This window comes from Mustela nivalis, assembly GCF_964662115.1.
Source record: "Mustela nivalis genome assembly, chromosome: 10".
Lineage (NCBI taxonomy): Eukaryota > Metazoa > Chordata > Mammalia > Carnivora > Mustelidae > Mustela > Mustela nivalis.
In genome coordinates, this window is record NC_139029.1 from 8030268 (window position 1) to 8041453 (window position 11186).

The 11186-nt window shown below is 58.7% G+C and overlaps 1 protein-coding gene across 6 annotated transcripts in view; it reads left to right on the plus strand.

The window, feature by feature from the left end:
- The window catches only part of TNFRSF8 (TNF receptor superfamily member 8), a 62043-nt gene extending 59049 nt beyond the window's left edge, over positions 1-2994 (plus strand). For 4 of the 6 annotated variants that reach the window (XM_082687668.1, XM_082687665.1, XM_082687667.1 and 1 more), the window contains one exon: positions 1009-2994. In XM_082687668.1, the coding sequence (XP_082543794.1) occupies positions 1009-1253 (245 nt within the window). In that variant the 3' untranslated portion in view covers positions 1254-2994. Of the gene's footprint in view, positions 1-834; positions 933-1008 lie in introns of those variants that run through there. The other 2 variants (XM_082687670.1, XM_082687669.1) reach the window with 2 other exon arrangements.
- The last annotated feature ends 8192 nt before the right edge of the window (positions 2995-11186 follow it).

The following is an 11186-nucleotide window of genomic DNA, read 5'->3' on the forward strand; positions in this document are numbered from 1 at the left end:
TGTCCCGAGCTCAAGGCCATCAGAGAAGCTAGGCTGAGTGTAGGCCAGGCTTCTCCCTTCCCAGCTCCTTGGACAGCTTCCTTAACTCCCCTGAGCCTCTGAAGTGCCTCCCCCATCCCCAGCAGATGATGGTGAGGACCGCAGAGGGTCCTGCCTCTCAGGAGCCACGATTCCTCCAAGCAGCATGCACAGGCAGCCCTACCATGCACCGGCCAGGCCCAGCTGTGAAGGCGGGACATGGGCCATGAGTAATAAACACTGAGATCTGGCCCCGAGCAAAGCCTCACAGGCTGCTGTTCTTTATTAACAGGCCTGAGCTTCCTCAGACTGTCAACTGTCTGGGTTTACCTGAACTGAAAAGGTCTTTCACTACGAAAACCGGGAGCAGCCCAGGCCAACCAGAACACGTTGCCCCCCACCCCCCCAGGTGTCTGATGTAGGCTCGCGGACGGGAGTGGAAAGGGTAGCCAGTCGGGTGGGAGTTTCTGCTGAGAGTTCCACTAACTGCCTGGTGACTTTGGGCCAGTCATTTAACCTTTCAGGGCTTCAGGTTCTTTCTATCTGTTCACGGGGACAAGAACAGACTGCCCGCTGCGTGGCAGCGTTGTGAGGACTCGGGAGTCGTGTGTGGAAGGGTCTGGACGGGCCGCCTCTGCTGCTCAGTGGGGCTGCGGCCGCCCCCTTCTCTGCCCGGGGCTCATTTTCTCTCCAGCGCGGCTCTCTCCTTCCCTACCCCATCCCCTCCTCAATGCTGGGGCGGTCATGAGCCTCTCCCACAAGCGGGCCAGTCCTTCAGTCCGGCACACAGTTTGTAGCTGTTCTATGTCCTTTGAGCCTCAGGACACCTGTGAGGTTGATGGGACCGACTGTGCATCAGAGAGACTGGGTCGCGGGCCCGAAGCCACAGAGCAGGAGAGACAGAGCTGGAACCTGAACCGTCCCCTGCCCCCTCGCCCTGCCCAGCTAGGGCCCCGGTCCCCTCACTTCACCCTCCCTTTTGCCTTGCAGAGAAGATCTACATCATGAAGGCTGACACAGTGATTGTGGGGACTGTGAGGACTGAGGTGCCCGAGGGCCGGGGGCTGGTGGGGCCGGCGGGGCCTGAGTTCGAGGAGGATCTGGAAGTGGACCACGCCCCCCGCTTCCCAGAGCAGGAGACAGAGCCGCCTCTGGACAGCTGTGGGGACGCCATGTTCTCGGTGGAAGAGGAAGGAAAGGAGGCCTCCTTGCCCGTGACCGTCACGGAGAAATGAAGCCTGGCCTGGGTTGGGGCTGAGCGGACAGTGGGGTGCCCCCCGGGAGGCCAGGGTGGCCCTGGTGGCACCAGGCTGGGGGCAGAAGCCCTTGTGACCAGAACTGAGGTTCCAGCACCCAGGGGTAGAGCAGCCTGGAGCAAGGGGGTTCCAGGGGCCTCTCGTTGCATCCCTGCCCTGCTGCCCCCCAGCCCAGACCCTCGGGAAGCCTGGGCTTGTGCAGGAGAGGCGACCCAGGGGCAGGATCTGAATGGCAGTGTTTGTTGGAGCGGCAGACAGACAGCAGGGACTGGGCATCTGTCTCCTGCCACTGCTGGGAAGATGCCCTCGGAGCCCCAAGCATCAGACACGCACCACGGGGGCCAGAGCTCACTGACGGCAGAGGCCGGGAGGCACTGGCCCTGTGCCTTCAGCTCTCACCCTGGGCCGTGGGAATGACGACCCCCAGACCTTCCCACCATGCCGGCAGCCCCCAGTTAGTGTACTGTGGCCCCTGAGGGCACTGAGCCAGCACCTGTGGTGGTTTGTCCTGGGTCGAAGGGAAGTCAGGGGCCGAGTCGTCATGGGCTGGCCCCACCTTGGCAACAGCCGCCCCCCCCTCCCCCACAACCCTCTCCGCTGTGCTCCTCGCCTGCATCCAGGTGACTGCCCAACCTGGCCCCTAGCCATGCCAGAGCCAAGTGAAACCCTCCTGGTGCCGCCAGCCCCCTCCTATTCTGTAGACCCATGGTGGGCGAGGGGTCTGGGTCACTGATTGTTTCACAAGGTCCCCAGCTGTCACCTCCGCGGGAGGCTCCTTGGGACCCAGACGCTCAGCTGCTGCCGCGCCTCACCCGCAGCCGGAGACCCTGCCCACCCAGCTGCTGCCTGCAGAGGAGCCTGCTGGTGGGGAGCCCTGGGCCCTTCCTGGGTGCCTGCCTGCTCTGTGGCCCCTCTGCTGTCCCAGGGCGATGCACCTTCCGCACACCTACCATGCATCCGGAGCCCAGTGGGCCCAGCCCTGCCCTTGCCCTCCAGCTGCTCAGCACCCATGGTTGGGACACGGATGTCAGAAAGCAACACGGTTTCGTCCAGTCTTCCTGCCTTCTTCCGGATTCTCAGAAAAACTAGCAGTCCCGTCTGGACTTGAGGACTTTTCGCATTTCACGTTAAGGAGTAAAGCTGTCCTGACTTGGGTCTGGCTGGCCTGCTCTCCCCAGGGCTTTCAGACTCATGTGAACAAACATGAGCCAGCCTTGGAGAGGGATGTGTGGGCAGAGGACGGGGCTGCCCACAGCTCAGGCCATTCCACCTCAGCTGCCTGCAGGCCCCAGGAATTCACCCGCTGGAGTCCAGGCCGTTTACCCGCCAGCTTGCTCATTCTCTGGAGGAAGTTGGGGCTGGGCCAGGAATCACAGGGTAGTTTCTGAAACTGCTCAGATGTTCGGAGGGGCTAGGACACCGAGAGGGACTCACGTCCCTGAAGACCTTGCCATGTGAAGGACAGTATTTGCCCAGATGTGCCGTGCGGGAACGGCCGGGGTGCCTGTGCCTGGAGCTCTGGCTGGAAGGGGCCTGAGTACGCCCCACCCCGCTGAGCAGGGCCCTGGCAGTCTTGACTTGAAGATGCGGTCCCCCTGTTGGGAGAAATGAAGAACTTCCTTGCCCACAGTCCCTTCACAAAACCTTTGATCCTCTGAAATTTTGATCCTCAGAAAATGTGTAAGGTTCCTTAAAAATACCAGTTGTAAGTTTCAGGAAACTATTTTTGAGAGTGAGAATATCTGAGAACATCTGAGCAGGGAGGGTCTGGGCAGTCCCTCTCCCCCAGAATGGGGCGGGGGTCCTCCTTCACCCAACTACCTAGGCGGCCAGCTTCTGAGCTCTGTGCCCTGTGTCGAGGTGAGTGCCCAGCTCGGTCCCCAGCCCCTCTGGGGCCAAGTGAGACCGTCCTGGTGCTGCCAGCCCTCCTCTTGTAGCCCCCACAGTGAGCCTCTTGTCGACTGACTTGTCTCACAGTGTCCCTACCAGTCCCCTCCACGGGGGAGGCATCTTGGGACCCAGAGGTCTGCAGCAGGGAGCCTGCCTGCTGCTGGGGCAAACCTTCCTCCACGTAATTCCCACTCCCTGGGCTAAGACCTGTCCTCGGAGGATATTTAAAAGAAAATACCTCTTGTCATAAGGCTTCCTGTGGGTATTTGCAGATAGAGATACTGGGCCTCTCTGTGGCCCACCCTCTGGGCTGGGAAGAGCTGCCCCTGCAGCTTGGGAAAAGGGAATCCCAAAGTAGCAGCATGAATGTCCAGCTTTGGGGCAAGGAGAGGATTGAGGGGTAAATGGAAACCTTGGACTTGGGGCCTGAGCTGGGAGGGGCCCAGCCTGCAGCCCTGATCACAGCTCAGGGCCAGTGGGGGCCCTAGTGCCCACCCCAGGCAGCCGGCCAGGAGCTCCCCTCTTGACTGTGCCGCCCCTGGGGTGGAGGAAAGAGAGAGAGGGCCGTGGTCAGACCTCACCCACCCCATCCCCAGGACTCCAGCTCGTGCCCAGACCTTTTGATCAAACCCAGCCGGTTACCCACTGTGTTTTCCTGCCACGCAGTTGGTCCGAGAGCTGGGAGAATTGCCCTGCCCTGCCCAGTGGTCAGGTCCACCTCCTAACCTCTGTCCATTCTGACGTCCAGGTGAGCAGAGCACACGTCCCCTGCTGCTCAGGGTGGCAGAGGGCAGGCCAAGAGGGACCCTCCCATGCACGGATAACATCCCTCTTCCTGAACAGTTGTATTCAGGGAGTGACGGTAAGTGATGTGTCCTAAGGAAGCTCTTGCATTCATAGGAAACGTATTCTTTCCCACGGCAGTCTGGTGGATTGTAAGCCGTTTTCCGTTTGTAGAATCTCTCAGGCCAGGGCCACTCCCCGAAACGGAACAGGAGGCTGCATCTCCAGAGCCTGGGGTCTCCTCTGCCCCCTCTCCAGGGCTGTGGGTCTGAAGAGGTCACCGGGAACTGGCTTGTTGGGTTAAACAAATGAAACTCTGTGCACGGACAAGGCGGCTCTCTGGCTGCAGGTTCTTGGGTGCCTTCCCTCCCACCCACGTTCTCGACCTTGTCCTCTAAGAGATAACAGTGGAGGAGGCGGTGGCGGGTGGGGGGGAGGCAGCAGGGCCTGAGACAGAGATGAACTTGGAGCATCAGGCTGGATTGGAGGCCAGAGGGAGAATATTAAAAGTACCGAGGTCAGCTCTGTCCTGAGGAGGAGCTGGCAGAGCCCACCCCGGCTCTTACCCCCTCCCGTGGGTCTGGCACCCACGCTGGATTCATACCCTGGGGCCATGCCCAGGGACCAGAGGAGCACAGGTCCCCAGAGGTTGTGAGCAAGTCACAGGCAGAGAGGCCCGACTGCTGCTCTTCGGAGCAAAGACACAGAACTGCAGAGATGTGGTCAGACTTGGGGTTCGAATCCTGGCTCTGCCACTTACCAGCAAGGCGATCTTGGTTATGTGAGGCGCAGAGGTAACACGGGTCCAGCTGTTTCCTGGTCTGCGGGGCAAGAGTGTCAGCCCGTATCCGGTAGGGTCATGGGGTTCTGTTGGAGGCCGGGGATTGGGGGCTTGTTCTTGCTGCTGGTAGCTTGTGTCCTGGGCACAGCGTAGCTGCCACCTACCACCGAGTGCGCCCTCGGGGGGGCTGGCAGAACTCCCGTGCAGGTCACCTTCGAAGCTGCAGGTCACCTTTGAAGCTGCAGGTCACCTTCGAAAGCGTGCTGTGATTGCTCATTGGTTCTAGGGAGCCTGTGTTGGCTTGGGCAAGGTTCACCAGGGCCCTCAGGCTCTCCTGGAACCTGGGTTCCTTTGCGGCCAGGTTGTGTGGGAAACCCCACAGTGGATACACCCCTTCGTGGTCTGTGGGGTGCCCCAGAAACCCCTCAAGTCAAAGTCCTAGGACTGGGCTGTTTGTTAGATGTCTGACACTCGGGCATTTGCCATGTGCTGTGGGTCCCTCTGTAGGGGACGTCCTGTTCATGGTTCTAGTGCATTCCAGCACATTGCTGCCTAAGATCTTTCTCCAGGGGCCTCCCTCACCCCCTTCTTCCCTTCCTCCCATCCTTTTAAAAATACCTGTGATGAGCCAGGCCCACGTGTAGCTCCAGAGGGCATAGAGCACTCAGACAGACTCGCTTGCGTGGGTCTGTGTCCGGTGAATGGAGACAGTGCATAACTGACCGGTGAACAAGGTGGTTCCAGAAGCCATCCTGCTCTGTGTGCTGTGAGAAGCCCCCATCAGGGGTGTGTGGCAGAGTGTCTGTAGGGGAGGACCAGCTCCAGCCATGTGGCTGGCTGAGCTCAGAGGAGTGACATGACAAGAGGGGGTCACTGGGAATGTGCGGACAGAACATTCCGGGAAGTCAGGGGAACCACAGTTGCAAAGGCCCTGAGGTAGGAGTGCTTCTGGCCTGGAGATTCGAAACCCGACCCAGTGGGAGAAGCAGGGCAGAGAGAACAAGGAGGGGAGCCGGGAAGCCAGCGGCTCACAGGGGGTGTGTGGGGCCGCTGGAGGACACTTAGATTTTATCATCAAATCTGGTATACAAGGCTATGTCTTTTTTTCTCTATGAGAACAATCAACATCCTGGTATTATCTCAGGAATAGGCGTGAAGGGCCAAAGCAGAGGCGCCAAAGGTTGTTTTAACCTATTTCTGAGGGAAATCTAGGAAAGAGGCAGTGGGGGCCGGCTGTCAAGGGGCCGATGTCCAGACTTTCTCAGAAAAGGCCGAGTTCAGACTGCATTCCTGGCTGAGAGCAGTTCCTGGCTCCGGGGCCCGATGTCACTGTGCTGGGGCTGGGAGCCAGGCGGGTCTAGGTTCCCCTTTCTTTGGCTGGCTTCCAGGAGAGTAAAAACCACAACAAAAATTCCTGGGGGAGGGAGGAACCTTTGTGTTTGGGTGCGGGGCGAGGGGCCTCTTTGGAGCCAGCCTGCACGCGCCCCCTTCCGCGCCCCCTTCCCTTGATTGTTGATCGGCCCAGCTTGTGCCTGGAAGGGCGCGGCTCCATCAGGGTTCACTTCCAGCCCGAGCAGTTCCAGCCGCAGAGCCCCCCAAGCTCGGTTTCCTAGATCTGCAACACGGACGTGATAACCCCCTCACGGGAGGGCTGTGAGGTGCTGGGGTGAGCCGGCTCCAGCGTTTGGCCTGGCGCTGGGCAGCTTCCCTGTTTGGTACAGGGCGGCCCATGGAGGCATCTCGGGGCCTTTAGACCTGATGGTTTCTGTATCTGGGCTTCATTAATAATGGCTGAAAGGCTGAGGGTCAGTGCTCCCTTTTACAGACCAAGGCTCAGAGAGGCACACAGACTGACCCACTGTCACACAGCCAGGAAGGTGCCTTCCTGTCCACGGAGCCAGGCTCCTGCTGCGCTTGGTTGGGCACTTATATCAAGGTTATCCTCAGGCCCTGTGCCCTCTGGACAAGCTTCCTTGCCTCCAGCTCACCATAGCTCGGAGGTAGGAGGGAGGTCGGTTTGAGCAGAGATCTTCACGGGAGCCTGGGCAACCTGCCGAGCTCAAGCGGCAGACCGGTTGTGGCTTTCTGAGTCCCCCTGGCAGGGCAGGAAGGACCCCGAGCAGCCCAGGTAGAACCTCTGTCCTTGGATCTGCACTTCCCCCAGGTGGCCTCACTCAGGGGAGACCCGGGACAGGGAGCGCAGACAGCGTAGAGAGCCGGGCATCCTCTCAGTCACCCCTCGTACCCCACTCTCTGCCCCACGCCCCCGAGGAGCCCTGGAAGGAAGACGAGGCAGGAGCAAACCTCCCAGATCATAGATGGGAAAATAGCCCCACAGGGATTAAAGTGGGTTGCCCTGTGGTCCCAGCTCCGTGCCGCCTGGGGGAGAACAGGACGGCAGGCAGGGAGATCACTGTTCTGTCCGGGCGATCGGTAAAGGGGACTTGCTGCTCTTGGTTCTGCCCTTTATTTATTTATTCTTTCAGTGTGGTGTTGACACAAGAGTAACCGCAGTGAGTTAGGTCCTTATGGATAAGGCAGCTTTGCAGGTGTCGAGGGGGTCCGCGTAATCAGATAGACGAGATCACAGGAGCTGTCTGCAGCCTCACAGGCACAAAGCTTGTGCAGCCCGGCCGGTCTCCTGCTTTGGAGGGCCAGCGCTTGATTTAATGCTCCATTTAAAGTTAATGCTGTCCAAATGATTGTGCATTTTTGAACAAGGTGCCTGGGTTCTCCTTTTCTACTGGGTCTCCCAGATCAGGAGGCTGCTCCTTCAGGGGCGGCGTCATTGTCTGTCCGGATCGTGCTCCATGCAGAGGCCGTGTCCGCGCCTTGCTATGTCCGCTCTCAGGGACCACGCTTTCCGATGAACTCGCTGAGCCCCTTACAGTGACGTTGAGTGGCTAGTAACTGACCTGAACTGTCCCGATGATCTCTTGCTACATCCTAAACCACCTCAAAACTCAGTGGCTCAAAGCAGTATCTGCAACTGATTTTGCTCACAGCTCTGCATGCATTTTGGCTGGGGCTCAGAGGTGCGGGGAGCTCGCCTCTGTTCACAGCTGGCCCCAGGGATCGCACTTCAGATGGCAAGTGGGTGTGGGCTGTAGGCTTCTCTCCACAGGCCTCTCTTGGGGAGGCTGAGGCTTCCTCACAGCATGGCAGCTGCCTTCTTAGAACAAACAGCCCCGGCATAGGAAGCGGGACCTGCCAGGTTCTTAAGACAGGGGCCCAGCATCACTGTGGCCACATGCTATTGGTCAAGCAGCCCCAGAGCCCAGGTTCAAGGGGAAGGGCTGCAGACCCCCCCCCCCCCCGAGCCCACAAAGAATTTTGAGATCTTACTATGTGACAGGGACTGCACTTAATACTTTGCTTCCTGCCTCCTTTCATCCTTGCAGTAACTGAACTGCTCTTGCTCCCAGAGTTGTCTCAAGGGAGCTAAATCATGTGTCCAAGGTCAGCCAGTTGGAATTGGAATTGAAGTTGGCCTGTGTCCAGAGCGAGATCTGACCATGGGGACACCCTGTGCATTCAGGAACCCCTGCAGGCAGAATGCAGCAGGGCCAGAAATCAAGCCTACTTCTGTTTGATTCAAGAACGTTTGAGGCTTTCAAATTAATTGGCTCCAACACCCCATTTTCCAGATGGAGAAACTAAGGTTGCAGGCGCTCTTGCCCCCTAAGAAGGGGGGCAGGGTCTGGCACCTTCCAAGGCAGGATGGGGGCCCCCCTCTCGGGGCTGTACCCAGCCTGGCCAGGAAATCACAGAGAGCTGTGGGCAGATTATGCAAGAGGCTGTCGCAGGGACATTGTTTTTCATTGCGATTACACTTCACCCAGGAAATACCCACAGCCTTGGTGTGGAGGGAGGGAGGTGTCGTGGCAGGTGTCAAGGGAGGGCCCCTCCCAGCAGGCAGAAGACCCCACGTGAACGCTGGGGCACTCTCGAGATGGACCAGATCTCGAGATGTTGTGCCCTGTCCAGGTTCATTACTGGAAGTTCTCAGAGAGCCTCCCTGTGCCCCTGCGAGCTGGGCTCTGACAGAAGGGGAAGAGGGTCCATCCCTACCATCCAAGAAGTGATACATCAGAAAGACAGTAAGAACTGTGACTTATTGAGGCTTTCTGGGTTCTCCTTGAAACCCCATAGTGCCCGAGGCAGCAACTGCTGTTGTCATCCCTATGCTGCAGGCAAGGAAACAGAGGCACAGAGTAGTTCTGTCACTTGTCCGAGGTCACACAGCTGCTAAGCGGGGGCAGCCAGCATTCAAACCCAGGCCACCTGGCTGGAGCCCAAGTTCCCAACCACTGGTCCATTGTAGCTGAGGCTGGGATCACCACTGTGCTGCGGCTCCGCCCCTGAGTGCCAGGCCCTATGGAACGCCACCCAGGGGTCCGCCGGGCTCAGAAACGGCACAGTGAGTGGTGTTTGCCTGCCAGCTTCCATCTGCCTGTCTTTTCCAAAGCCTGGCTCTAACCGGGCTGCTCTCTTACAGAACCTTCGATGGTTCCCCAGGACCTGTAAGCCAAAGTCTGCCGATCAAGCCCTCACAGGCAGGTCCTACTACCTTCTGTAGCTCCTGTATCCAAACCATCACCAAATACAGGGTGCGTGGGAGGTAAATCTCACCAGGAAATCTCAGCCCAGTGCTTTGCTTCCCAAGCCTCCATCCTCAACGTTCTCCTTGGCCCAGGGCCAAGACCTCTGTGTCCTCTGAGTTCCCTCAGCACTGGCTGTGAGAAGGGTTGGAGGCCAGTTCTAGCAGGCTCCCAAGAAATAACTCTGCGTGAAAAGATGAATTTGTCCATTCCTTTAGTCGCTCACTGAGTCATTTGAGCAGCAACCTGTACCGAGCACTTACTGTGTGTCGGGAACTGTGCCGGGAAACACAGTGGGGCAGGGAGGAGACGGGGATGTATGGTACTGCTCTCGGGGACTCCCAAGTCCAACTGGGGAGGCCTGGCTGGAGTCCAGCAGTGGCCGAGGGTGTGACCACTGCTGGGGCTCTAGTGACTCTCAGAGACGAGTGTTTGCAGATCCGGGGAAGCCGGGGCCTCTCTCCTGCATTCATTCCCATGGCGAGGTATCTAAGGATTGTGGAGGCAGGGCCGTGTCGTAGGGGGGCTGTTCCTGTGCTGGAGCTGAGAAAGAGACTGGAAGGGCTGGGCTGGGTGTTGGTGGGAAGTTACAACAGCCTCCTGAGGGTGGGGGAGCTGCAGGGGAATGAGGCATGAGGGGAGTTTCCTTTGAGTGTGGAGGGGAAGAGGGAGGCTGATCACCCTCTGGGAACTTCACAGGGAAACCTTTGCCTGCACACTGGGGGACCCAGGCCTCCATTCTGGAGGCGGGATGTATGGCCACCGTCAAGTTCGGCATCTCCCTTTGTTGAGCACCTACTATGTGCCAGGTGCTGTGGACTCCCAAACTCTGAATTTTATAGCATCCCTGCAAAGGGGACTTCTTTATCCCCATCCTAGAGATGAGGAAGTGTAGGCTCAAGGAGATGAAGTGATTTGTCCAAAGTCAAGGTCACATGCCAGTAAATGAGCTAGGACTTGAACCCACATCTAGGCAGTGGTGAAGTTGATGCCTTCTTGGCGCTTGGATTTCTACCGTCCTTGCTAGGCGCTCCCAGTTTCCTGGGATCCTCATTTGGGCACCAGGCTGGAGCAGGGTCTCCCCAAGTGGCACGAGAACCTGCCTGGCACACAGTAGGTGCTCAGTGAGTATGTGAGGGACATCTGTGGGGAAGGCGGGACAGGCCTGGGGGAGTGTGATCCTGTAGACAGACACCACCCGCGTGCTGAACTGGGGGTGGCCGAGTCACTGTCCTCTAATTCAAGAAGTCCCTCGGATCCCGAGCCGGGGTCCTCTGTCCCTCCCCAAGCTCTCTGCCTCCCAGCTTCGGTGGAGGCTGTGCCTACACTGAATCACCAGCCCCGTCTGGCCCGTAGACGTGCACTCATAAACATCTGAATGAGTGAACATTGAGAAATCGTACCAGGGGAGAAATTATTTATTTCTTCCTTCTTTTGAATGGGGGAAGGGAAAACTTGCCGGGAAGATGAGGTCAGTGACCGGTATTGTGCGCTCCTTGCTGATGAGCAAAGGGAGGTTTCGTGTGCTGGATACCGCGTCAGAGAGACAGGCACAGAGCAGCGTGGTGTCCAGCCTGGCAGGGTGCCGCCCCTGCACACCCCCCACTCCCAGCCCTGTCACCCCCAGATCGCTCCCCAGCTGTGCTGGCTCCAAACCACAGTCTTGCTAATGAGAAAAACATGCGCGGGGTCACCTGGCGGCAAGCCGGCCATCTGCGCTGATGCGTCCCAGAAGCAAGGCAGCGCCCTGACATCGCCTGAGGGAAATGGGGTGCACGGGGCAGGGCTGATGTGCAGGAGCAGCTGGGACCCCCAGACCTCAGAGCCCCATGCAGCCCCTCCCTCTCAGGGTACAGA